The sequence below is a fragment of the Mycothermus thermophilus genome (assembly GCF_041956435.1).
Source record: "Mycothermus thermophilus strain CBS 625.91 unplaced genomic scaffold VTJ04scaffold_6, whole genome shotgun sequence".
Lineage (NCBI taxonomy): Eukaryota > Fungi > Ascomycota > Sordariomycetes > Sordariales > Chaetomiaceae > Mycothermus > Mycothermus thermophilus.
Window position 1 is genome coordinate 3,030,275 of NW_027191432.1, and position 26,087 is coordinate 3,056,361.

General features: G+C 55.2%; 10 protein-coding genes across 10 annotated transcripts; 6 read left to right on the top strand and 4 right to left on the bottom strand.

Moving 5' to 3' along the window:
- Positions 1–671: 671 nt before the first annotated feature.
- VTJ04DRAFT_9517 (uncharacterized protein) lies at positions 672–2,618 on the bottom strand (the record flags this gene model as incomplete). Its single annotated transcript, XM_069368073.1, has 4 exons — positions 672–791; positions 846–1,735; positions 1,786–1,884; positions 1,937–2,618. The coding sequence occupies 4 exons, from the start codon at positions 2,616–2,618 to the stop codon at positions 672–674; spliced, it is 1,791 nt and encodes a 596-aa protein (XP_069216338.1).
- Positions 2,619–4,308: 1,690 nt separating this feature from the next.
- On the top strand, positions 4,309–4,959 carry VTJ04DRAFT_9518 (uncharacterized protein; the record flags this gene model as incomplete). The annotated part of the gene is made up of 2 exons (XM_069368074.1): positions 4,309–4,593; positions 4,654–4,959. 2 exons carry the CDS (start codon positions 4,309–4,311, stop codon positions 4,957–4,959), a joined length of 591 nt encoding a protein of 196 aa, XP_069216339.1.
- A 1,576-nt stretch (positions 4,960–6,535) lies between these two features.
- Positions 6,536–6,793, top strand: VTJ04DRAFT_9519 (uncharacterized protein; the record flags this gene model as incomplete). Its single annotated transcript, XM_069368075.1, has 1 exon — positions 6,536–6,793. The coding sequence occupies one exon, from the start codon at positions 6,536–6,538 to the stop codon at positions 6,791–6,793; it is 258 nt and encodes an 85-aa protein (XP_069216340.1).
- Positions 6,794–6,919: 126 nt separating this feature from the next.
- VTJ04DRAFT_9520 (uncharacterized protein) lies at positions 6,920–8,465 on the top strand (the record flags this gene model as incomplete). The annotated part of the gene is made up of 4 exons (XM_069368077.1): positions 6,920–7,025; positions 7,105–7,697; positions 7,765–7,878; positions 7,944–8,465. 4 exons carry the CDS (start codon positions 6,920–6,922, stop codon positions 8,463–8,465), a joined length of 1,335 nt encoding a protein of 444 aa, XP_069216341.1.
- A 40-nt stretch (positions 8,466–8,505) lies between these two features.
- On the top strand, positions 8,506–9,058 carry VTJ04DRAFT_9521 (uncharacterized protein; the record flags this gene model as incomplete). The annotated part of the gene is made up of 2 exons (XM_069368078.1): positions 8,506–8,541; positions 8,597–9,058. The coding sequence occupies 2 exons, from the start codon at positions 8,506–8,508 to the stop codon at positions 9,056–9,058; spliced, it is 498 nt and encodes a 165-aa protein (XP_069216342.1).
- Positions 9,059–9,220: 162 nt separating this feature from the next.
- Positions 9,221–12,533, bottom strand: VTJ04DRAFT_9522 (uncharacterized protein; the record flags this gene model as incomplete). The annotated part of the gene is made up of 5 exons (XM_069368079.1): positions 9,221–9,534; positions 9,587–9,734; positions 9,793–10,708; positions 11,652–11,823; positions 12,488–12,533. 5 exons carry the CDS (start codon positions 12,531–12,533, stop codon positions 9,221–9,223), a joined length of 1,596 nt encoding a protein of 531 aa, XP_069216343.1.
- A 258-nt stretch (positions 12,534–12,791) lies between these two features.
- Positions 12,792–14,633, top strand: VTJ04DRAFT_9523 (uncharacterized protein; the record flags this gene model as incomplete). The annotated part of the gene is made up of 4 exons (XM_069368080.1): positions 12,792–12,840; positions 12,899–14,241; positions 14,290–14,455; positions 14,527–14,633. The coding sequence occupies 4 exons, from the start codon at positions 12,792–12,794 to the stop codon at positions 14,631–14,633; spliced, it is 1,665 nt and encodes a 554-aa protein (XP_069216344.1).
- Positions 14,634–15,101: 468 nt separating this feature from the next.
- On the bottom strand, positions 15,102–15,422 carry VTJ04DRAFT_9524 (uncharacterized protein; the record flags this gene model as incomplete). Its single annotated transcript, XM_069368081.1, has 2 exons — positions 15,102–15,243; positions 15,325–15,422. The coding sequence occupies 2 exons, from the start codon at positions 15,420–15,422 to the stop codon at positions 15,102–15,104; spliced, it is 240 nt and encodes a 79-aa protein (XP_069216345.1).
- A 479-nt stretch (positions 15,423–15,901) lies between these two features.
- On the top strand, positions 15,902–16,918 carry VTJ04DRAFT_9525 (uncharacterized protein; the record flags this gene model as incomplete). Its single annotated transcript, XM_069368082.1, has 1 exon — positions 15,902–16,918. One exon carries the CDS (start codon positions 15,902–15,904, stop codon positions 16,916–16,918), a length of 1,017 nt encoding a protein of 338 aa, XP_069216346.1.
- Positions 16,919–17,532: 614 nt separating this feature from the next.
- Positions 17,533–24,817, bottom strand: VTJ04DRAFT_9526 (uncharacterized protein; the record flags this gene model as incomplete). The annotated part of the gene is made up of 9 exons (XM_069368083.1): positions 17,533–18,107; positions 18,176–18,282; positions 18,348–18,503; positions 19,501–19,554; positions 19,744–21,429; positions 21,505–22,841; positions 22,915–24,266; positions 24,415–24,574; positions 24,725–24,817. The coding sequence occupies 9 exons, from the start codon at positions 24,815–24,817 to the stop codon at positions 17,533–17,535; spliced, it is 5,520 nt and encodes a 1,839-aa protein (XP_069216347.1).
- Between the last annotated feature and the right edge of the window lie 1,270 nt (positions 24,818–26,087).

Below are 26,087 nucleotides of genomic sequence, written 5' to 3' on the forward strand. Positions count from 1 at the left end.
GGTATCGTCTCAAGGCCAACCATCGGAATGGTGCTGATACGTGGAACCGCCTTGTGTCCTCACGTTGCCCAGCCCGGTGCGCCACAGCCACTTTGGGAATGCCAGTGATGTGGCTTTGTCCCGATGATGATGCCAAGACCAGTCAGACGCAGCCTCTGCGTTGGCATCCTCAGCGGCTGAATCAGAGAATCTTACCACCCACTGATGAATACAGAGCATTTCTTGGTCTTATGCTCCAAACACATGGGTCATCTTTCCATGCTTGTCCAGCGCTGGCAGGCATGAACAAATAGGAATCCAAGTGGACTACAAGTGGACTATCCATGCCATGCATGGCTTCCCACGTGTCGGGGATGGTCAGAGATCAACTCCATGGCAAATCCATGCTTCCCGCCTCACCGGGCGCTGCTCATGATTCAGCCTAAAAGAACACAACCACAGAGACTATGTAGCCTTGCGAACGAGTGAAGTACCTTGATAACAATTAGTTCCATTTAACAGAGTTCACGTTGTGATGCCAATCGATTCCAACTGGGCGAACGCTGGTCAAACACATGCACCCAGTTCCATGAGACACCGCTGCTGGGTATGTACAGTACACCTCTTCAGACGCCCAACTCCGTTGTGAGAAAGCTGCAAAGTCCCATCCACTGTCCAACAACGCCATGCGACTACTTGCGCTTCTGCTTTGGCTGGCTTCCATACGCCCGCCTTGCTTGTGGCCTTTTGTCCCGGCTTAGCCCCGCTGACAAGGTGATGTCGACTCTCGGCGGTGTAGCAAACCCGAAGCTCTGCAGGTCTGTTAGCCTTGAATGATCAACACAGTATTAGGCGTTTGAACTCACCTTGGCGACCTTCACCAGGTCGAGCTTGTGCACATCAAAGACACTCCGCAGGCTGTGCGAAGCATAAGCATGGATATAGGAGCGGTAGCCATCTTTGGCGCTCTGGTTCAGGTAATAGTTGCTGCCGATAAGCTTCTCCAGCTGGGACTGCACGTTGAGGATCTTGTTCTTCGGGAAGTCATATTCAACGACGGGCACCTTGGCAGCCTTGAGATGCGCGAGGAACCCAAGCTCGTGGGGCTGCAGGAAGAGCAGAGAACGGCCCCTGTTGTTGGTGCCGCGCGCAGTCCGGCCGACGCGGTGAATATAATCGCGCGGATCATCGGGTGGGTCATACTGAACGATCCAGTCGACCTGCGGGATATCAAGTCCACGGGCGGCGACATCGGTGCAGATCAGCGTCCCTTGTTTGGCATTGCAGAACTCGAAAAAGGTGTTGGTCCGCTTCTGCTGCTTCTGCTTGCCATGGAGATCGAGGACCTGCAAGTCGATGTACTGCAGAAGCTCGCTGTAATATTTGACCGAATTGCATGACGAGAAGAAAACAATGATCTTCTTCTTGGCCATCTTCTTGAGGAAGGAGAAGAGGAGCAAGAACCGCTTGTCGGCCTCAACAACAACGTAGCCCTGATCGAGTCCCTCGACGGTACTGAACTTCTTCTCCTCGTCGACGTTGATGTACAACGGACCAGGGCGGAGTGAGATCCGTGCAAGATCTTCGACCTTGGTCGTCTGCGTAGCCGAGAAGAGCATTGTCTGGCGGTCTTCCTTAGGCAGGATTTTCACAATCTGGCGCATTTCATCCTCGAAACCAATCTCCAAGATCCGGTCAGCCTCATCGATGATTAGCGACTTGAGGTTCTTGAACACGAATGGTGTGTTTTGAAGGTCTACTAAGCGTTAGCTCTCGTCCAACGCGGCTGCGAGAAGCACGACTCACGATCAAGCAGACGACCGGGGGTCGCGATGAGGAGGTTGACACCCTTGCCCAGCTTGTCGGCCTCAGCCCGTCGGTTCGCTCCTCCAATGACAACGCCGTCTGCCACTGCGTCAACATAAGCTCTTGAATGGTACCAGCAAGGAATACCTACATGTTTGAGAATGGTACTTCATCAACTCGCGGGCAACGCCGAAGATCTGCAAAGCCAGCTCGCGCGTAGGGGTGACGACAATCGCTCCTGTACCATTCCTCGGTTTGAAGCGCAGGGAATGGAGCATCTCGACCGCAGGGATGAGGAAGGCCAACGTCTTGCCAGAGCCCGTCTTGGCCGCACCAAGGACATCCTTGCCCGCGAGCAGTGGTGGAATACCGCGCCGTTGGATCTCAGTCATTTTCGTGAATCCCATGTCGTTGATTGCTTTCATGGTCTTCTCTGACAGGTTCAGTTCGGAAAAGTCCTGCGCATTGGCCGCGACGGTGGGAGGAAGCAGGTTGCCGTCGCCTTTGACAGCGTCCAGTTCTGTTGACCCATCCTGCTTCCCCTCCGCGTTGTTTCTGGATTCCTCCCCATCAGAAGCGCTCTCATTCTTGTTGCTGTCGTTTGTCTCTTCGTTGTCAGAAGAACCTTCGTCGGAGCTGTCGTCGGAGCCATCGCGCTCTTGGTCCTCAACTTCCAGGAGGCTGCTGTTGTCGCTGCTGACGCTTTCAGCGTCGCTCTCCTCTGGGGTTGGGTCCCTCTTGAGTTTCTTGGTCTTCGCGGGAACGGCGGAAGTTGGCTCAGGCTTGGAGCCCTTCAATTCTTTGAACTTTCTCTTTTTGCTGTCTGAGGCCATGTTGTTGTGCGCTGCGTAGGTTCCTCAGGGCTGGTTTTTGGTGGTTGGCTTGGACTTGCTGCTTGGTTTCACGGCGCTGGCAGTCCGATTTTTTTGCTTCGGTTTTCTTATCGGTTGACCGATAAGCGTCTTGGCGCCATGAAAGTGGGGAGCATTGCCCAGCGGGTCCGAACAACCCACCGGTCCGGGTCTTGGCACAGGACCATCTCCGCTTGACCTCGGGCCGGTCCCGTCCAGTCCGCCGGACCTGGCCACCTATTGCCCCCCCCCCCCCCAACGAATCTCCAGTGCTTGGTCAAATTTGGTAAGAGATCCTATCTCTGCCCATTAGAAGACTTCACTAGATCTTTCCGTGCTTCATGAATGGCATTTTCAACTGCCAGCCTTTGTGCCGGCCACTTGGAATCCAAATGCTACCTCCATGGCTATGTGTCTTCCTGGTGAACACGGACCCCGCGTACTTATCCGCTGTACGGACTTTCCTTCTTGTCTCCGCAGGAGGGCTCGATATCATACCTTTGCGCCCCCGCATGCGGCGGCATTCCGAAGGGTCCTCGACCCCAGGGTGAGGGTCAAATATTTAATATCCTGCCGTCTCTCTAAGCCCCCTCTCCCCGGCCAAGGTCTCACCCCTCAGCTACCTGAGGTTGGAGGGCTCTTGTAACCGAACCAAACTCGGACAATATTCCTATGAAATAAGCAAGTTGCAACGTCACCCCAAGGGGTTTTTGGTTGCAATTAATACTCTCCAACTCACCGAGCCGCTTTCTGGCGGCGTCGTCCCCGCTCCATGGTCCCGTGTTCGCTTCCTACCGTCACCGGGACGAAGCTTGGCTGCTCCCAGACGTGACGCGGTACTACTTCACCATATATTACATATGTGTGTCGTCCCGGGCTCACGGCTCGCGCACAATTTTTCTTTGATTAAAAATAGTCTTGTGTCAACCTCACCACCTCTCTGGGTCCATGGACTCCAGCTGTGTGCAGAGAACCTCTTGGATGTTTGGGTTTGGGAGATGCTAGGAGAGTTGTTGGAGTTCAGAACAACCTCCCATAAGTCATAATATGGTCTAAAGTATTAGCCTGCGTATCAAGAAATGCCTACCTCCTGACCTTGCTCGAGGCTACATCTTTCACCACCAATCCTTGGAGAGGACTGTCCGACGACTCTCGAGGCCAAGTTCCTTCTCCGCGCCATGCCGGCCCTCTTTGAGGGCAGGCGAGATAACTCCCATGTTCCCACCTCGTTGCTCATCATGGTGGTATCCTCTGAGGCACGGATATGGTTCGACCCGAGGCAGGTCGCATCGTTCGCATCACGAGGAAGGCCTCATTGGTGAAAATCATGGGAGGGCAGCATGGAGCTGCATCTTGGGTTGAAGGATGAGACGGTCCGCGCGGGCTGTCATTTATTTCCTGCTCAGCCTTGACGAATATGCCCGCAAGAGAGTGGTAATGCTCTCAGAGATGGAGCATGTGTTTGCGGCCTCCTATGAAGCTACGTCTCGGCAGATACCAAGAGTCTCATCATGGTGTCGAGGTTTTCATGGTTTGCTGGGGTCTTGTGGTGGCATAAATTCAGGCCATCGGTCCCAATCTGTCCCTTTGTCTGATCCCTATCTCATCACTCACGTTCATCTCAGACTTCGAATCCGCCATCTGTCTTGTCAACTAGTAAAGCTGATCAAGTATGAAAGTCTCTGCTATCCTCGCCTGCCTCTTTGGCATTGTCGCCGCACTACCTTCCGTCCCGCTCGAGGCGAAGGACTCTATTAAGAGGACAACCAGTGGCAAGAGCTTCGGCCTGTCCTTGAGGTCCGGCGCCTCTTTGCCCCAAGGACTTACTATCACAACAGTCACACCCACGGTCGTTCAGTCCAGGGCAGGATTGGAAAAACTCCCCATCTCCCATAGCTCCCGGAAGCGCAGGCAGCTCGAGCCCGGTCCTGCTGACTTCTTTGAATGTCGTGACTCGGTAAGGGTCGGAATTGAATTCTTGGAGGCCGAACCAGTGATTGACCAACGGCATGCTCAGACCCCCCGACCCTCGACCGCTGACTGCAAGTTCATCGTCGACTATTTGCTGGCAAGTGATGACGAGTTCATCATCGCGGCCAACTCATGCCTGGCTTTCTCATATCGGACTTGCCAAGGCTTCTTCTGTTCGCTATGCGAAACGCTGTTCACAACAACGCAGTTCATGGGCAGCCAGCTTGACACGGTAGACGCGCTCTGTGTTGAAAACGGTCAGGCTGGGACTATTGTTGGGGAGCATGCACCGCAGTGGGAGGCCGGGTTCACCTACACAGGTCAACCCGTGCCGGCATTTGATGTTTGCTGAGGCCAAACAGGAGCCCATGGACTACCTTACATGGTGGAGTGAGAAAGGCGTCCGCCAGCTAGGGCTGCTTCCCCTGCTGATGCCATGCAGGTTCCTCACTGGGGATACTTCCGAAGATTGCACAGCTGAAAGCCATACCTACCTAGGTGGCCTACAGCTAATTAATAGATATCAACTGAGTCTGTTTGCATGGGGAGCGAATTCTACAGGTTGGGATTTATGTTTTAGGAACTGTGATAGGATTCTTTCAGAGATATGCCCTCCACTTTGAGGTGGCCTCTCATCTGACTTCCATTATGGTAGTTAGATGAAGGTTGAAAGTATCAGGGTTTACAGACATCAACCTGTTAGTTTCCTAGCTTACCTAGGTGCACCACTTGTTAAAGACTTCTGATACCTTATTTATTTCACTGCACACTATCTTAGGTCGGCTGCTCCAGCATGTGTTTTCACGCTCCCACTGGAATTATGATGGACAGGCTTTGGTCACCTGATGCCCATCCTCATAAACTCCAGGAGCAACGTCACCTAGAAGGGACAAGTTCCTGTGCCTGCACTTTGGCAAGCTGAGAACTTAATTGCCTAAGGTAGCAGACAACTGGCAGATTCAATGATGCACGCATATGTGGCCCTGCAATTGAGAGGTATACTTTACCTGACCTGGTGCGTCTGCCGGCTCCATGGATGTTCCCGTGGGCTCTGATGGTTGCCGCGAGTTGCGCCGGATTTCCTATCTTGGAGTTCCCAGCCAAACGGGTGTTCGCAAGAGTGGCCCTCACCCCCCACATTGCCCCTCTCCCAGCCTCCGCCGAAAGAAGCAATCCAGGGGAACGGTTTCAACTTTTGCAGGTCACCTGGTCTATGTGCTGCTTGGCACAATTTTTGGGGACATTGGCTTTGTTTGATGTGGCCTTCACAACAGCTGGAGTTGGAATGTTGGGACAAATATTGAGAGGCAGCGTGTTGTCAATGGCCGCGGTTCACAGGAACGTCCCCTTGCCCCTTCCAATTCTGGCTGGAGCATTCCGGTTTCAGCCGGACCTTGCCTGGCCCAGGCAATCGCTGCCCGCCTGGCCAAGCTGCCCTCTTCCAACCTGGAAGTTCCAAGCTTGACGCTCTTCCGGGTTATGCTGTTGCTGGAGGTCGGCCCGGTCAGTACTTAGGTTTTTCTTTAAGATCGCACAAAAAACTCTGAAAGTCAGGCTGACCACCGACGAGGCGATATAAACATCTGCTGTCATTCTTGCTGATCTCATGAGAATCATGAAATAACAGCCGGCAAGGGTTGGAATGCGGCGGGCCCAGTTGGCGGTCTGCAGCGAAAACCCATCACGTCACACGGCGCGGAGAGAAAGACAGCAAGGGCTGGCCCCGCCTGTCACTGGTCCCGTCCCGAGTCCCTCCGCACCCGAACAGCCGCTGTAACAGCCTGGCCTGGCCAACAACCACCGGCACTGGCCCCGCCAGGGGCACCTCAGGTCGACCCCCGGGGTAGGCTCAGAGGGCATCCAGTGCAGACGGGCATCTCCGTCCCTCAAGCCTTCCAGCATCGGGGCTGTCTCCCAGAGATTCATGGATGCTATCCGGTCTGCCTATATCCCCAGGCCATCCCGTCCTGCCCCTGGAGGTCGTTCGATGGTACTCATCCGAAGCATTGCTGTTATGGTCACCGCCCGGCCAGACCCTTTTCCCGTCCTCTCGCCCGAACCTGATCTCAGCTAGAGGTTCAAGTCAGTTGCGGAAGATCGTTGCCACCGTCTCCGGACCCGCATCGGAGTCCCACGCCGCCGAAAGCTCACGCGATCAGTCTCCAAAGCTCTTCAACTCGACTTAGCCACGGCTTCTGCGAAACATCATTGTCATCCAGATCAGAGATCGTCTCCCAATGCTTTAAACTTTCTCGGTCGGCCGTCATCTTAACTGTGACCGTTGCCGCAACGACTCTCCTCCCTCTGCCGCAATGGCCCCAAAGATGAATGGTCTGGGCATTATGCCCGAGGACACGCGAATCTGCGTCGTCATGGTCGGTCTCCCCGCCCGAGGCAAGAGCTACATCGCTCAAAAAGGTAGGCCAACAGGTTTCCCTGCCAGAGGACGTATTTGATTCATTTCAGACCTGCTAACAAATTGCGCGCCTTTTCTCAGCCCAGAGATATCTGAGGTGGCTCTCGATTCCCGCCGCTACCTTCAACGTTGGTAACTATCGTCGGGAGAACGCGCCGCACCCATCAGCCGACTTCTTCGACGTCAACAATGTCGAGGGTGAGCGTCAGCGCCGGGCGGCCGCCGAGGCCGCTGTGGCCGATATGCTCAAGTGGTTCCGGCAAGAGAACGGTGTCGTGGCAATCTTTGATGCCACAAACAGCACCAAGGAGCGTCGCAAGTGGATTCTTGATAAGGTTTCCAAAGAGGGGATCGAGGTCATTTTCGTCGAGTCCAAGTGCGATGACGAAGAGCTCATTATGGCCAACATCCGCGATGTCAAAACCTCGTCTCCCGACTACGTTGGCCAGGACCCGGAAAAGGCTGCCCTCGACTTCCGCGAGCGCATCCGGAACTACGAGAAGGTCTACAAATCCATCAACGAAGACGGCGACGAGGACCATTTGACGTACCTCAAAATCATGAACGTCGGCAAGAAAGTGTTCATCAACCGCATCCAAGACTACCTGCAGAGCCGGATCGTGTACTTCCTTATGAACCTGCACATTCGGCCGCGGTCAGTCTGGCTCTCTCGGGTAGGTGTCTCTCTTGATCCGCCGGAACAATATGTGTAGCCGTTTGGCTAACAGTCTCCTCTACCAGCACGGCGAGTCTAAACTCAACCTCGAAGGCCGCATTGGTGGCGACGCGGACCTGTCCAGCCGTGGCGAAGAGTATGCGCGCAAGCTCCCAGAATTGGTTCGCCAATCAGTCGGCGTATGTAACCCCTACCGCTTTGCATTCCGCATGAGCCACGCACTTACGTCTATCCTTGATTGCAGGATGATCGGCCACTCACGGTCTGGACTTCAACACTGAAGCGCACGATTCAGACGGCGCGCTACCTACCGAAGCACTATAATCAGCTGCAGTGGAAAGCTCTCGACGAGCTTGACGCCGGCGTTTGCGACGGAATGACGTACCAGGAGATTGCCGACCAGTACCCCGAAGACTTCCAGGCTCGCGACGAGGACAAGTACAACTACCGATACCGGGGCGGCGAGAGCTACCGCGACGTGGTTATTCGGCTTGAACCCATCATCATGGAGCTCGAGCGGAGCGAGGACATCCTCATCATCTCTCACCAGGCCGTCATCCGCTGCATCTATGCCTACTTTATGCAGAAGACTCAGGAGGAAAGCCCCTGGGTTCCCGTCCCGCTGCATACCCTCATCAAGCTGACTCCCAAGGCGTATGGCACCGAGATCGAGCGCTACAGTGCAAACATTAAGGCCGTGAGCACATGGCGCGGCAAAGGCAGCACCGCGAAGCATGAGGACCCCGCCCCCGATGGCGGCATCTGAAGTCATGCTTGATGCAACAAACATTTGGTTCTGGGGCTGGATGGTAATCCGAGGCCCGCACGCACTTGTTCTTGATGTGTGATATACAACGTACTTCTACTAATCGTCAACTTATTTCCTGGTCTCTCTAGCGACACGGCGGTGGGCTTACGGGGATGGGCATAAGAGCGCGTTGCATTATGGTTTTGGTCTGGGATGGTATTCAACAAAAAAAAAGAGGCCGGTTGTCAATGAGACGGTTTCTGGGTTTGGAGTTATGGTTGGGCAGTTTTCAGGCATTTGGGATTGAACTTGCAGCGGAAATCGAGAGCACTGGTCAAGCGTCACGTCCACCAAAAAGGGGGCATGAACTCAACAACGAAGATGTTCGTCTTGAGATACCACCACAGTTGTATCGAGTCCATGTTTTATTGTCTTCCGGGCAACGTCTTGATCGTGAAGATCGTCCGTCAGCGTTATTCAGTGAGCGCCCACGCAATACGCTGTTCATGTGCAGCCTGCAGCGTTGGGTTAAACTCCAAGTGTCCCATCATGACCTCCCTCACACAAACACGAGCTATCCGAATTGCTCTACATTGGGGATGAGGTTGTGAAGGGCTCGCAATGTTTAGTATTATTACCTACTCTAACAAACGGCGAGCTGACATGTTTCCCTCCGCCTAATGATCATATTTCCTGGTCAATCGCCATCATCACCTCTATAGATACCATAAAAATAAAAAGGGAAATCCACACACAACGTAGGACACGAGCCATCAGTCATACTTGCGCGCAATGAACTGCATTTTCGCCCCTCCAACGTCGAAGACAACCAAGGCGTTTTGCATGAAGGCGTCGCCCAAGATGTACGGACCGGCACCACCATCAGAAATGGACGTCATGCACAAGCCGGTCAGGGGATCTACCACGCTACGGTAGAGCAAATCCTTTGGGCTGATGCGAAACTTGGTGCCATCCAGAATGATAGCAACATCTGGGATAATGGCGTCGCATTCCGTAAAGTAGCCACCGTGCATCCACAAATAGACAGCCGGCGGGTCAAAGGCGGAGTTGATTGCGTCTGCGAGATCTGTCATGAAGGGTGAGAGGCTGGTCAGGGACACCGTAGAAAGGGAGCTTACGAGGCGGTAAGTAGTTGAGGGTAGTCCCGCTGTCAACAATGTAGGGAAACTTCTTGGTGTTGGTGGTCTGGTCGAAGAACCAACCATCCGGGATGATGGTGTAGAAAGAGTACTGATAGGCCGTCTCAGGGAGAGCAATCACCGAAGTCTGATACCCCGTGAGCCTTCGCCTGTATGTGAACCCAAGCTGAAATGCTGAAACTCACAATCACCATGTCTAGGACGGCTGTTTTGGTCCAATCCAGGCCGGACGCCGGGGCAATGCCACCAAAAGCGATCATGCCTGTTGACGAATTGCGGTCGATGGCAATGCTGAAGACCGGATCCACGAGGCCTTGATCCACCATGTTGGTAAACACGGGCGAGTACTTGACTTGATTTTCCCAATCGTGGTCGCCCGCCTCACCGAGGTAGGCGTTGGTGAGGGATGGGAATGCAAGGCCGATCAAGCCACTTGTCTGGTTGTTGCCGTACCAATAGGTCGTGTTTGCGAGGCAAACCTCCTGCTTCTTCACCGTGATGCTACCAATAGTCACGTCAGAGTATCCCATGGGTCCCGTGACAACTTCGCCGTCGCCGTACTGAATGAGCATATGAGTTTCCGGGTCGGTGAGGCCGTACTGGAACCAGCCAGGGTAGGTATCGCCAAATCCACAAATGCTTTGGGGCAGATACTGGCCCGAGTAGTCAACACAACTGAAACTCGTTTGCACGGCCCATGTGTCGGAGCTGCCCGTATCGAGGATCAACTCCAGTGAATGGCCGTTGAACTGGACTTCGATAGCATACTGCGTACCGTAGGCACTGGTGGACGTGATGTTTAGGTATCCAGTTCCGCCCACGAGACGCTGATGGGAACCGAGAACCGCGGCAACGGACCGGGGATTGATCTTCTTCGAGTTCACTCCTTTGACCGAACGCAGGAGCTGAACGGTTTGGGCTTCCGTTTTGACCAGCTTGGCTGGCTTCCACCTTTTGGTAGCTGGGGCAATGGAATAGCTGATGCCTGGTGGTGCATCCTTGAAGGCTTCGTCCTGGACTTGGGCTGACAGACCCGAGACCAACGACACGGCGGCGAGCGTGACGCTGAGAATCGAAACCATGCCCAACATCTTGAGAGTCCTAAACACGCTGTTAGTTGCTAATAAAAAAGAATGACCACAAGCCGTTATGCACGTACCGGTTCGTTGTTGGAGGGTTCTGCGTTGGATGGGGGTGATGGTAGGGGAAAGGGGTTAAAGTCAGCTCAGCGCTTGGGTTGCAGAAAGCCGGGCAAGACACAACAGGACCGGATAGATGGCGGTCGGTGTCTCCCCTGCTCCTGCAAGAATTACACTCGGCTTCGCTCCCCTGTGTGTGTCTCTCCCGAGTTCAAAGGGACGACCGGCTGAGCGAGCCATTGCGTTATGGCTTGGAGGAAGGAGCCTGCTTTTATGTCGACCGAAGGAGATAGCCGGGAAAGATAGTCAAGATCGTCCCAGGTGTCATCAAGATACGTGGACGGTCACTGTCCTGTGTTGCACGAGTAAACCTTCCATGTCTGGCAGACACCCAAGGGAGCCCGGAATTCGCAACAGGACAGACCAATTGCAAGGCAATACCCGTCTTGTGCTCGATATTAACCGATGAAAGTTCTGCTAGAGACGGGACTGTGACGATGAAAGATCCAAGGTAAAGTTTACTTGTTGATTCTGTCGGCCGACAAACCTGTCTCACGGCAAGCGGCAGAGAGTCAATGGAATCACGAGAGATCAGTCGCCGTGAGCTTGGCAACACCATGGAGATGTCACTTCCTTGACCAGCGACGTTACACACCTGATGGCTCCGAGGATTTCCATGCTTGGACCACCTCATCCTAGACGCCCAGGCCCCTTACTTGAGCGGCCGTCCATTAAGGCAGGACCACGGCATGGTGTCCATGAGCCGACTTCCTTCTGGCCAAGGGAGCTGAGCTTCAATGAGTCCTGGCGACATCATCTTAGCAAAGGAGTAACATGAAGTATCTGCATTATATTGCAGTGAACATGAGAATAATCCCACCTAAAGTGCATGGAACCTCACAAACCAAATGAAGAGGCCATTGGGAGCTGAAGGCATTTTCCATGCCTCAGTGCCCTTAGGATTCCCAGAGTTCCCAAGGAATATGATCTGCCATATCAAGTCTGTGTGAGCAATGGCTGCCTTTTCGGCATCATCAGAAATAGGCGACAGGATCTCCACCAGCAGCTTCTGAGGATCTGGAATCGACCAGTCAGTCTCAGAGAATCAAGCCAGGTAACTAGAGTATGCGCTGTCTTGATTTGAGTAAACGCGTATGCAAGGGCCCGTCCTGTCCCCCGTCGGCATAGGTATGTCGTACGTCCTCATACCAAGACTCTCAGCCACCGTGAGCCGGCGTCACACACACCAAGTCTCCATGTGCCATGAGGGCTGTCGGCCTGGGTAGTCGACGTAGGACAATGTTGCTTGGGATTTTTGAGAAGTCGCAGGCAAAACGAGCCAGGCTTCCTGTTGATAAGCCTCAAAATCGTTCCACAGAGAACGTATATCACGTCCTAGTTCGTCCAGGACATGTTCCCTTTCGAAACCTAACGAGAAGAGAGGCAAAAACGGCAAGAATAATTGTATTGAGAAGCCTAGAGTCGGTCGCGGAAAATGGGGGACCGTTGCTTGAAGGTTTGGGTCCTGGTACATAGGTAATTACAGTCCGGGCAATTACCAGAGCTGCATGATGACATCAACTCAGCGTGGGATCGCAGGTACCAACCTTGGACAACAAAGAGAGCGAAACCTACGAGTAAAGCTGGGTTTGTGAAGTCGAGGCAGCAGCAAGATGCATCACGTGGTTGGCATTGGCCTTCCAAAGAAAGGACCTGGCAGCACCTGTTGCAAGGGACCCACTCCGGAGCACGGTCCCGTCCAGTGCACTTTTGTTCGGCTCGCGCATGAAATTGTCGAGGAAGCCAGGTTTTCCGCCTCCCTGACGAAATTTCCCCCAACACCCACACGGTTCACGTTCGTGGTGCTGGGCTTTGCGACAATTCCTCCCAGCTTCGCAAGATATAGACTTAGGGTCGTTTGTCGTTTGCGTCTCCGGGACCGTTTGTCTTCCTCCTTTGTTGCATCAATCCGCGATCTCTTGACAGAATCCCACAAGAATCATCGTCAGCACAGGATCGGTCGATTCTCCTTCATTGAAGCCAAGATGGCGAACCCTACCCCCGACATTAATTCCATCCTAAAGATGCTTGGAGGTGAGAACCGATGCGTGCGATCAATTCGCGAACTCATTTTGACGATAATCTCCAACAGATGTGACTCAGCGCCCCGCGACATCGACACCGGGCCAAGGTCTTCCCTCGATTCCCGCACCCACCGCGACACCTCAAATCCCTGCGACCTATCCTCCTGCTCCGGGCGCATATCCTCCCCAGCCACCCTCGTATCAGGCGCCACCTGCGTACCCATATCCTCAACCGGCTGCGAGCGGCAGCATCGATCTGAATGCCATCCGACCAGTCAACTCGGGCACAGTCCAACTTGCTGATGCCATTGCAAAGGCCAAAGCATACGCGGCAGAGAAGGGCGTGACGCCCTACGAGAGGCAACCTCCTGGTTATGGCGATTCACGACAGCCCGACTCGAGGCCATATCGCTCGCGGTCCAAGAGCCCCCGTGGGCGCGAGGCTTATCGCGACAACTTCAATCCATACCGTGACGAGAGGCGTGCTGAACAAGATCGTGGATATGGCCGCGACCGCTCGTACTCGCCTGGTCGCGGCCGCCAGCCCTTTTCGCCTCGTGGCGCGCACGGTGGCAATCGTGATCGATCGCCGATTCGAGGCAAGGATGACAACGTTGAAACCATCGAGGTCGAGGCTAGCTTGGTTGGGCTGATCATTGGGCGCCAAGGAGAAAACTTGCGTCGCGTCGAGGGCGAGAGTCGTTGCCGTGTCCAGTTCATACCACCTACTGGGCAGAACGACCAGTACCGTCAGTGCCGGATCACTGGTCCGCGCGCCCAGCGCGAGATCGCCAAGGATATGATTTACCGCATCATGCGTGACAGCGGCATGCGGGGCGGTGGCCCTCATGGTGACCGTGGCCGTGAGCGCGGCCCGGCTGGCCCTCCGGCACCCAAGGAAGGCGAGGATAGCCTCCAGATCATGGTCCCTGATAGAACCGTGGGCCTGATCATTGGCCGCGGCGGCGAGACCATTCGCGACCTCCAGGAGCGGAGCGGATGCCACATCAATATCGTCAGCGAAAACAAGAGCGTCAACGGATTGCGCCCAGTGAACCTTATTGGCACTCCCGCTGCCGCTCGACATGCCAAGGAGCTTATTCTCGAAATTGTCGATAGCGACAGCAGGAACGGGCACAACCCGGCGGGCCGGGGCGGTCGCCCTGAGCACTTCGGCGGCGGCGGGCATGAAAAGGTCAACGATTCCATCTTTGTGCCGTCGGACGCTGTGGGCATGATTATCGGCAAGCGTGGCGAAACCATCCGGGAGATTCAAGACATGACGGGATGCAAGATCAACGTGACGCAATCGTCTGGTCCAGGCGAGGTTGAACGCGAAATCGGACTTGTTGGTACTCGTGAGGCCATCGCCCAGGCGAAACGTGCCATCGAGGACAAAGTGGATGCAGCGGTAGGCTCCCAGGCACGTGTTGTCGAGTCCAGCGCTAACGGCTTGCAGAGGCAGAAGTCTGCCGGCGGAGGTCGCGGTCGTGGCCCGCCCCGTGATTATGACAACCCCAACTATGGCCAGCCTTCTAACCCAAGCAGCGCCCCTAACGTGCCGACCAGTGGAGCGGCTCCCGCCGCGGCTGGTGCTCCTGGGCAGGCTGACCCATACGCCATCTGTGAGCATCCCAACCATGATACCTGACTTAACCCGCCCGTAAGATTTTTGTGGCTAACAAACAAACTCCAGATGGTGGCTACGAGAACTACATTGCTCTTTGGTGGCAATCTCAGCTTGCCGCGCAGGGCCAGGCTCAGGGCCAGGGCGGTGCTGCCCCAGCTCCAGGAACTTCTTAGGCGGACCGTGCCTGGGACCTCCCTTGATGATGCGCTTGATGTTGACTCGACCCCTCGACCCGTTGATGCGTTCGATGCGCAGTGCCCGTTGCTGTGGTCACTCTCGATGATGATTCTGACCCTGCGGTGCCGAGCTCGCGTCACACCAGCACGTGCATGTTGCCAGGGAGTGCAAGTTTGAGATGCCCCCAGCCAAGGCACTCTCAGGACGCCCACCCTACTTGTTGCATGTTTGTACCAGTATCATGCCGGCGCCTTGCCTCGCGCCATCCAGCTGCCCGGCAGGTTTGCGACATTTCCTTCATCATTGAGCCTCATGCACCTCTACGACCATGGAACGTGCCCTTTGGACCCCGGCCGCGACCACTCTTCTACGATACCCGGGAAGGATGTTGCTTGAAGCGCTCTGAAGTCAGGCCGATCTGGCCAGCTCGCCCTGCAAAAGCGCAGCGCCTCTGACGCCGAGGCCTAAGGACAGATGAAGTTGTGCCATGTCTTGCCTTGATGAGACTGACGGCGTGGACGCGGCAAACATTTCAAGCGGATAAGCCGGCTTGGGCGGTCCCTGGTCCAATCTGCTCGTACGTCACCATTGCTCTCTCGCATCGTTCTGCACATGGCTTTAGAGTTGCTTCAGCGTTTGGGCCCGTTGCTTGCAATGATGGGGGCGCAATATGCCTGATGATATGACCTTGCATCTGATGCTGTCCCCAGGAATGATGCTAATCCGGAAACGAGGCTCTTCTGGCTGTCATGGTCCATAGAATGAAGCCTGCGCGTCTCATCCATCTAGGGCAACATGACCCGTAGATCGTCGCTTGAAATTCATTGCTGCTGCTTAGCATGGTGATTACGGGAGGAAATTTGGTCATCATCGGAGTTACCGGTTGAAATGTATATTAGGACATAGAGTAATGGACATCGGAGGTTTTATGCATTGCGATATCAAGATATTGTTCTTCGTGCTTGTGATCATCCTTGATCAGGCAGCGGCCCTTCATGGACACGTTTCGACTGGACTCAACAAACTTGATGGCCTTGGTTGTTGGGAGTTGCCAGCTCCCGGGACCTTTGGTGTGGTCTTGGCTAGAGACAAAATGGGAAACACCTCGGCTCATTCACGACATCCTCCTGCTGCGCCCGTGACGAGGCGATCAACATCTGGAAACGAGTACGCGATTTTGCGCCGAGGTGTTGGTATTCTCGTAATCATCATAACCTAGATTGCAAGGCAGTTGTTGACACAGCGACGCAAGACTTCAGAAATCATGGCATCCAACACGGCGACGACGGTCGTCAACGCCAGTCCTCTGGCCTTCATGACTAAGTTGTCGCCGGCTGTTTACGTGTTCCGGCCTGCCGGTTCTTCTACTTCTGAGGCTCCTCAGAACGACCGACAGCGACTCCCGCCTCCAAAACTCATTCTCATTGCAACATGGATGGGAGCTCGAGACCCGCACATCGCGAAGTACCTGGCTCAGTACCGGGTCATGTTCCCTTCCTCGCCCATTCTCCTCTTGCGCTCCGAGCAGCACCACTTCTTCCGCCCGGCGAATAGAGTTGCCGAACTCGCTCCGGCACTCGACGTTTTCCGGTCTATCTTCCCGGGAGCCAGCACCGGAAAACCCGCCGAATCGACCGCTGACACCGGGGCTTCTCGGCGGCCCGAACTCCTCATCCACGCCTTCTCGAACGGCGGCGCCACCTCTGTTTTCACTTTCCGCCGAGGCCTAGCAGGCGGTAATGCGAACTTTCGGCTGCCGCCCTACGCTCTGATTTTAGACTCGGCGCCTGGCACATTCCGATACTGGCCCAGTTATACCGCCTTCACGGTCGGCGTAGCTCGCGGGCCGCTGTGGCGCTGGCTACTCGTGGCGCCGTTCGTGCATATGCTTTGCATGTGGTATTGGGCACGCTACGTGCTTCAGCATCGTCTGACCGTTCTCCTGCGTCGCGGCCTCGCCATGCAGCTCAAGCAGCGACATCAGTACCGGCAGGGTGGCCCGATCATGGAGGTGCGGGCGGGGCTCAACGACGCCTCGGCGCGCGCGACCGAGGTCCGGCGGACGTACTTGTACGGAGTCAGAGATGCGCTTGTGGATTGGCGGGACGTGGAGGCGCATGCGGAGGAGGCAGAGAGGGTTGGGTTTGCGTGCGTGAGGAGGGAGAGGCTTGAAGAAGGGGAGCATGTGGCGCTTGTGAGAACGGATGCAGAGAGGTACTGGCGGGTGGTTAAGGAGACGTGGGATGGGCAGGATGGAGAGGGAGGGCAAGAGGCGGCGTGAGTTATTGGAGAAGAGTTGCTTGTGGGTAGGTGGTGTTGTTAAACTCGCAGTCGGTGGGAGCAGATGACAACATGGCGTGAAATAGACATGGAAAGCATCAGGATGGTGTGAGATACCTTAGATTTCTCATAATAAACAGATGATCTCCGTCCCTGGATTAAGCTGCCGTATATACAAAACACTATAGATGTAAAAATGCCATCCCAAACCTGTGAAGACTCCGCTCGACGCCATCACTCCGGTCCCTGGTTCCCATGTCCATTGATGGTCATTACTCATCTCAATCATCGTGTCGTCATATCACCAATCGTACATGCTCCAGTACGTATCCTCCGAAACCGCCAAACTTCAGGTTGGTTTGCTTCGCTCTGATGAGGTCCCTGAACATAGCAGGGCCCCTATCCATTTCGATAACGCTCGGCGCTGCTGGGGTTCCGACCCAGGTAATGTCTTTGGTCTTGTCGGCGTTCAGTGTAATACTCCGTTGGCAAATCCTCTCATGCGCATGTCGGTTGCGCGTGTTCTGTCTGGACGGGTGGTGTACGGTATGGATGTCGCGATGCGTCGGTGTCTTGTTTCGTGGTCGGATGCCGCGCGGGCATTCATGCGTGAGATCATGATATACGTTGCCTCTTGTTCTTGTGCTTGCCGCTGGCTTCTTGGTCCTGGTCAGCGGCTTTCTTCTTGTATGCCGCGCTGGCCGCCTCCAGGGCCTCCAAGGCCTCGTCCATACCGCCATCGTAGCCCTCATCAGCCTCCAGCTCTGCCGCGCAGGCATCGCATTCCTGGTCGTGCTCTTTCTCGTCGACGACGGCGCCGTCCTTGCATAACCCGAAGGCGCCATTGTTCTTTGCTTCGAGGCAGCTGAGCTGCTGGGCTAGCTCTTCCCACGTAAACTGCTCGCAGCAGTGTGGGCAGGTGCCCTTGAAGACGACGAGCCGGCACATGCCGACGGGTTGGGGCTGCGGGAGGCGCCCCTTTCGGTCGCGATTGATGGGCTGCGCAGAAGCGAGTTGGGGGTTCGGATGAAAAATCAGATGGCTCTTAAAATTGGGGTCGATTTGTGTGTGCACGAGAGCGGCGCCCGGCCGGCGTTGGTGCGGAGTCTGGATGTGGTTCAAGATGCGAACAGCTGTTGGCCGTGAAGACCAGTGCGCCTTGGCCTGCTTGTATTCAAGACGAGCCAACGCTGTACGCCGTATGCAATCAGGGCGTGTTGTCGACAAGCGGCGTCATGCGCCCGGGCTAGATAACTACCGGTAGTAGTCGTAGCAAGGAGCTTGCGATTCTTGTGTTGATCGCGCGATGCCGGCGCCGATGGGATGTCAGGTCCGGGAGTCCTCTGCTCGCCGGCTCGAGACGACCTGCTGAACAACCCCACCTCCTCTCCACAGATCGGCGAAGCCTGGCCTTGCTACAGGACAACCACTCGAAGATAGAGGTGCCGAGACCTCCGGAGCAAGTTCCGAGGGCTAGCCGCTCCACAAAGGTCGAATGGTTGTGTTGGGCGGCGTTCTGGCCAAGCAACGGCTGGGAAACGGTCTCGTCGAGATGCAGCACAACGCCTTTCAGATCAGCCCACGATCTTGAGGGCCGAGCTGGACGATGGTTGGTCAATTTTGTAGGGAGTCGAGAGTCTAGAGTCTGCTCGCCACAAGTCCATCGGAATCTGGTGACAGTTGGGGGATTCTTCGGCACATGACAGCGGTGACAAAAACGTTTTTATCGTAGGGTGGTGGTGAGCAATGCGATCAGACTTGTGGACAGAACTGAACCGAGGGTTTCATTGGAACCTGAGGAGGCTGATTGGCGCTGGGGCGAGAGCGCCAAGTTATCCAAGCACTCCGTATCCACGACGACAACCTCGCCCTCGCCCAAGTCCGGTGCCCTTCGGCTGCCGGCTGCAGATTGCACCAGCGATGGCGTGGGAGAACGTTGAGGGACTGGGGGTTTAACCCCGCTGTTTTGCGCGGGGGTGGCAGGGCTCAAACCAAGCCTGGGCTTGCCGCTTGTGTCAGTGCAACAGTCAGGAAACGGCCGTGAGCGAACTTGGTTCCGTGTCCAGCGCTTGCTTAATTTTGTGTTTGCTTCTTTTTACCAGAAAAAAAAATAACACAGAAAGACCAGGAAAATAAGCAGAAGAAACAACAGGAAAACAAAAAAAAATAAATAAATAAATAAGAGATTAGTAATAACAAAAAACAGCGTTTTTATATGGTAGATTACCCTGAAATCTTCGTTGGGGAACACGTCCATCAGTCACGGTTAATCCCGTCCTGCATCATCCAGTTGTCATCTCATCTGCGTTTGTAATCCTGTAGGCAGGTTTACATCACGTCTATCTACTACCTAGGTAGCACCTATGTTCAGTCTCCTTTTAATTGTGCCTTTCGATGAGCTCGATCCCACATCAATGCCCTGAAAATTCGCCCATCCCCCATCCCTCTCCCATTATCCATCTTGTTCACAACCAACGTCTCGGGCCTCCCCAACCTCCTCTACCACACGGTCAAGGTCAACGAACTGGTTGACGGAAACCGCAAGCATCCTGTCAGTAGTGATAGTCGATGATTGGGCCATACCGATCGAACTTCCACGCCTTACGACGGCCTTTGCGAGCCTGGCTGAGCCTTGCCCTGTCAAGTGAAACAGCCTGCGACCGGGCGATGTGGCCACGCGGCGGAGTGTTCAGTAACTGTCGAGGAATGCCTGCGGTCTCTTCCTGCGCCTCGTGCTCCTCCCGGGACTGGGACACAAGACCTCGGGGGCCTAGCTCCCCATACCCATCATACTCCTGCTGCCCGAACTGGCCGCCCTGATCTTACTGGGGAAGGCCCCATTGGTTTTGCGGAAGGTAGCTGCCCAGGGGCTGCCAGTGGCCAGTTGGGAATGGCTCAGCAGGATGATAGCCTTGCCACGCGAATGGGTTCCCCGTCAGATAATGGACGGCGGCGTGGTGTTGGAACTGTCCATGCCACATCAGGTTGGGTTGGTACTGTGGTGCGTATCCAGTGTGAGGAATGGCATGCCTTCCTGGCTGTTGGACGGCACCGTCGAGTGGGATCGAAAACCCATCTTGGTCCGGAACGCTGTTAGTATTGGTGGCAGCGGGCTGCGCAAACTGTTTGATGGACGGTGCTTGACGTGAATGGTCATAGGGTTCATCGCTGGGCGAAGGATGAGGAGGCGCGATGCCAATTCTAGGCTCGGGCGACACAAGGGACCCGGGGACGTGATTGTCCTCTTGCCTAACTTGTGGTTGTGAAGGGTTCTCATCCGCCTTAGCCAAGCCCTCTGCTCCGGTTGTTGCTGATAAGTTACCAAGAGCGACCCGGAGCTCTTCATGAGCCTGGCGGAGGCGCTCGTGCATTTTCAGGAGGCGTTGAACCTTGCCGTCGGCTTCCTCAAAGATCTTGTCCAAGCTGTCGAAGGACTGGTGAATCTGAGCGTCGATTTGGCCATAACGCTGGTGAGTTGCATTAATCTCTTCAATGAGTTTCTTTTCCTCAAGGAGGAGGTCCATCATCCTTGTCCTGGTGATCTTCGTTGCTTGGGCATCGTCCTTCGATCCGCTGGCTTGCAGGTTGCCGAAAGGGTGTTGGGGAGACTTTTGACTCTGCGCCTCCTGGAAGTTCTGCACCTGTGCTGGGGGTTGCACGGGGTTCGGGAGCGGGTTCTGGACGTGGTGTTGAATCAGGTGCTGTTGGGGGTGCTGGGCAGCATACTGGACGGGATAGTGGAAGTGGTTGTGGATGGGGGGCGGGAAGTGAAGCTGGGTAGGTTGTTGGACGGCGTGCTGAACCTGCTGACCTCGATATGGGTAGTGAGAGATCCAGGTGCGTTGGCTTCGACCTTGATCAACCTGGGTATCCTGGCCGTTGCAGTTGTATGCTGTCTGGCGAGGGTTCGTGGGGATGGAAGGAGCCTGATGATGTGTCATGAAGCTCCGGTCATTCCATGTAGGTTGATCCTCGTCATCAACCTGTGGCTGTGGAACACGTTGAGCTTCCTGGTGGTGGCTGGACTCCTCGGTTTGAGGCGCTTCTTCGACAACAGGACCTTCTTTTTTCGTGGGATGATCATGGTTGGTGTCTGCCACATTCTCCCTGCGACCTTCGTCATCAGGGGTATGGTCAAGATGAGAGCTCTCGTCAACAGGGCCGCCTCCGGTGTCGTCCGGACCACTGCCTGGGCCGGACGGACATGGCTCCTCAGTCTTATCGGCAGAGGGAGCGTCAATGTCGTGCGCTTGCTCATCTCGTTCGCTTTTCTTGCGGCGATCTTTCTCACGTCGATCAAGGTCGTAAAGTGCGTCTCTGCTCCTGGCTTCTTCTTCCTTTTCCAGGCGGAGCTCCTCCAGTTGACGTGTCACTTCGTGCTCAGAATCGGGATCCAGGGGTCCAGCTTGCTTCTTAAGGAGTTCTTTTTCCTTTTGGAGGAGTTGAGTTTTAAGCGCATCCAGATTGTTCCGCTCGCGCCGGAAGTGTGCAAGAGTTGGATCTGACTTGACACTTGAATCGCGGGCCTCGTCTTCGGGAGGGATCGTGTGAGATTTTTGGGCCTGTCGAGTGTCCTAGTCCTCGTGCGGGCCGTTTTCTTCTCGGAGCTCCTTGTCGAGGCGCGCTTCCTCGGAACGAGTGTCTTCGATGGCTGGGCCTTTTGTGGTGGCATGCTGAAGTTCTCCCTGGATTTGGCAGACGGGCAGTGGTGTTGTTTCCTCATGGCAAATTATCTGGATCTCTAGATCTTCCTCTTCGTCTTGGAGATCCTCCTGCTCTGTCTCTTGCGCCTTCTGCTCAGCCTTAACTGCTTCAGAGCCCTGATCGCTGACTTCCACGGAAGGACGCGCAGCTTCTTCGAGAGCAGCTTTACGAGCAGCTTCACGCTGAGCATCATCGTTTGCCGCGGCGCGTACTGCATCCATTTGCAGTTGGCGCATCTCACGTTTCTCTGCCTCCCATACTCTCTCCTGCTCAACCCGCCTCTTTTCCTCTTCCTCTTGCTGTCGACGCCGGCAGTCTGCTTCGCGCTGTTGTTGCTCCAGGCGCTCACGCTCGCGCTGCTTGCGGGCTTCTTCCCTGCGTTGAATCTCCTCACGATGGGCTTGCTGTGCCGCAGCTCGTTTTGCCTGCTCCGCCGCGGCCCGCTTTTGCTTCTCGAGCTGACGTTCGAGCTGATTCCGCTCTTCCTCCCTCAGTCGCATCTCCTCGAGACAAGCCTTCTCTGCCATAGCCAGTTTCTGCTCCTGGATTTCATGCTCGCGCCGCTTGCGTGCTTCTTCAATGCGTCGAATCTCTTTCCGATGAGCTTCCTCAACGGCGGCCCGTTTTTGCTCTTGGAGCAGGCGTTCTTGCCGCTTGCGTGCCTCTTCAACCCACCGCATCTCCTCCTGACGGGCCTCCTCTGCCGCGGCGCGTGCTGCTGCCAACTGCCGCTCCCGCTCCTGCTTCTCACGAGCCATCTCCTCCCGTTTCTTCTCTTGCTCGAGCCGTTTCCGTTTCTCTTCTTCGTGTTGCCGGCGGCGCTCTTCCGCCGCACGCTGCCTCTGTTCTTGGAGTTCGCGCTCTCGCTGCTTACGCTCTTCTTCCCTCCGTCGCTTCTCCTCACGCGCCTTCGCCCGCGCTGCCTCTTTCTCACGCTGCCTCTGGGCCTCGACTTCCTTCTCGAGACGCCTCCGCTCCTTGCGCCGCTGCTCCTTCGCTTTGCGGCGGGCCTTTTCGGCTTCCTTGGCAGCCTTCTGAGGATCATGTTCTTCGTTTTTGGCCGTAGGGTCGAGGGAAGATGAGGGGGGGTCATCGGCAGCTGGTGCGGTTTGGGGGCTCTTGGGAGCGCTTACGGGGGGTCCGAGGGTCGGCTTCGCCAACAGCCACAGCGGGGTGGGTATCATGCGTATCAGGTAGATGGACCTTCGGGACCTCGACATCTGTAAAGGGGCCAGGTGATGTCTGTGGAAGGTCGTCTTTGGGGATGGGGTTTCCTGGCTCGTCGGTCGTTGCCATGTCTGGACCCTGTGGGATGGTCGCCTCGCCTTGTTCGTCCGTTGGGCTGCGTGGCATGGCTGCCAGAACTTTCTTCGCCACATCGGCGAGAATTCTCTTTTCCGAGGCTGTCATCTTTGTCTTGGGACTGAGAGAAAGCCCCAACTTGGTTGACGTTATGGAGGCACCAAAGCCACCAGCATCGAGGCTCTGAGCAGGGCCCGCCTTGCCCCCCTGCTTGCCTGTATGGGTGTTTGTGATGGCATGATTTGTTGACTGAGTCTCCGTTGTTGCCGTGGATAATATCCCTTCTTCTTCTTCTTCTTCTTCTTCTTTGGCCTCCTGACGCTGTTTCTTCTTTGCACGTTTCTTGGGGTTTCGGTTCGTAGCCTTGCTGACGCTGGCTTGCGTTCCGCCAGGAACGGCGGATTGGGTTGTCTGAGCCAACGTATTGCCATGTTCAAGGCCCTGGGAACTTGGTTTCGAGGGCGAAGGCTTCGGTGGCGATGCGGGAAGCTCTGAATCCGAGTCCTGTGAAACGAAGAGGCCTTCTTCAGATGAAGCGGACGAAGAAACCGATAGAGCAGCCAATGGAGTCGCTTCGTCTCCAAGAAGAACACTGATCTTGCGTGCTTGAGGTGCTCCATCCGCAATGACGGCGGTTAAACGGGGATAGCTGCCGGGAAACCAGCTATCAATGTTGAACCGACATTTGAGCAGCTCTGTGACGAGGGCCTCGCGCCCGGTTTCACGAAGCAAACGGATCACTTCGTTGCGACGGTTGGTGAGTTCCCGACGGTCTCCGATCCACTGAGCGCAATCAGGGGAGTTTGCCGGAACCAGCTTGAGGCGGTCAAAGTAAAAGAAATTGAGAGCCGTCAGACTTTGGGCAACGTGGAGCGCTGGATGTAATGGGTCGATTGCGATACAGTACCCGTTACACAAGCGTTCCAAAACCTCAGCAGTCTTCGCCACGGGCCCATCAGCTTGCCACGGCCTCTCCAATGCCATGCTCTGGAGGTCCTCAAAGTACTCGACGGTGCCCGGGTCACTGGATCTACGCAGTTTGAGAAGGTGGAGACGCAGCGCCGTAAACTTGACGAGGTCTGCGTTGGCCGGATTCTTGGTGAAGGCCTCGATCTCATCGATGGTGTCCAGTGGGTCACCGATGTTCCCTGGGATATTCTGTATGCCCATCGCATCACTGGCTTTCAGACCGGCATCAGCAGACAGCTTCACTCTTTCCTGCTGAGCTGCCCAAAGGCAGAACGGGGCCGTCTTCAAGCTCCAGGAAATTACGACGCGGAGCGCATCAGCATCTTGGGCGGTGTGTGGATCCCGGGCGGCGCGGCGGATGCGCTCAATTTCCTCTATTGATCAATTAGGTCCGCGTCCTTTGAAGTCTTTCTGAGAGCAGTGGCTTTCTTCTTTTCTTCTCTTTTTCTTTCCTGTCCCCTCCTTTTTTTCTTTTTTCTTTTTGTTTTTAATATAAAAAAGGTAAAGAGGATGAGATCTTACCATCAAGAGCATTGCTGCCAAGGTTGCTGATCTCTCTGATCAGCGAGAGCGGGCCGACGACGAAGAATGGCCAGGGAGGGAGGTCACTCGGGGCGGACGCCTTCTCCCCAAGGACCTTGATCCAGACGCCCACGTGGGGTGCCACGATGTTCCATTCGACCTGTGTCAGAAAGGTTTTGTTAGTGAGCTCATGATCTTGTGGCGGAGAGGTGTTCGCCGCCTCCGGGAGGAGTTTCTGCGGTAGCGGGAGCGGTTGTTCGTGGCGAGGGGGAGGGGCCTTTCGCGGCGTCGACGTCGTGGTCGCACTTACAGCGTTGAAAGCGTCGAACCGCTGCCACGGTTCGACTGGTCCCAGCAGCCGATGGTATGTGGGCCGCTGATGGTCGGGATGACGGCTTGCCATGGTGTGCTGCTGTGTTGTTGATCGCTGTATGCTCGACCAACAAAATTTCCACGACGCAGGTGGGAGAGAAGAGAGGGAGAAAAGAAGGATGAAGAACGTGCCGGCGATCCTTTCTTATTTTCCTCTGGTGTTCTCCGACGGAGCGCGGAGCGGGTCCGAGCGGACCCCGGAGAATGCGGGTCCTCCGGATGTTGTGGTTGTTGTTGTTGAAAATCACCGGGGGTGTGGAGTCACTTAGGGGCCGGCCGGCGATGTCCGGAGAGGTGGGTCTGTCCCGGAGCCCCACCCGGAGGCCTCGGAGGCGAACGTCGGGCTGGCGCCGAAGGAACCGATCGAACCCGGATTTCAGCATCACGCCGAACAAAAAAGTCCTGCATCCCCATTCACCACACATATCAACTACAGACTTGAGTGCGTCAAATCTCTTTAACTCAAGAGCTGACAGCTGTCGCTGCCTGTGTGTTTGCTTGTAGTTCATTACTTATCAGGCTGATCACCCGTGCTGCCACGCTATGCCTATCAACAAAATGAGTCAAGGCTGGCAGCAGACACAACAATGTGCATCTGTCAACAACAACATGCAGCAAATTTAAACTATTACATACGTTGTTTAAGGTATTGTCGACGGTGGTTCACAAAAACCCCACCGCAATCGTGGACAACACTTCTTTGTTTACCCTCTAGGCTATCCAGGGTGCGGTGCATCAAAGCCCATTGTCTCAGCAATACAAGCCAGGCCAAGACATGCACTCCCAGCATTTCTCAAAGAATTATCTGACAGACGATCAATCTGGGATGCATGTACCATCTCGGTTGGATCAAGGCCTAGGTTTTTCTGAAGGAGTTCCCATGATGCTTGCCAACGGCTCAGAACAGCCGGCGGACAATACTCAGTCGGTACGAAGGGGCCATCTTCTCCTTGTTTACCTGCACTTTGAGACAGTTCCTTAGACAAGGCGTCTATAAAATGAGCTTCTTTCAAGTCGATGCAAGGAGCCAGGGGATGATAGGTACGTTGGCTACGCTGTTGACAACGCCTGTTGGAAGACAGTCACATCGGCAGGGACTTATGACTTACCACATTCCTTTTTTAGTTTGTGTATGACTTTCTTCTTAGACCGCCATTCTTTCGTTATACCGGAGGGATCTCAGAGATGTTAAAGTTCGGCGTTTGCCGTTGGGACCTAAGACCCTTCAGCTCATCGCCGGGCCAACCGGATCCTCGCTTCTACATAATACGGTGTGCATACAATGTTTGAGGCACCCGTTG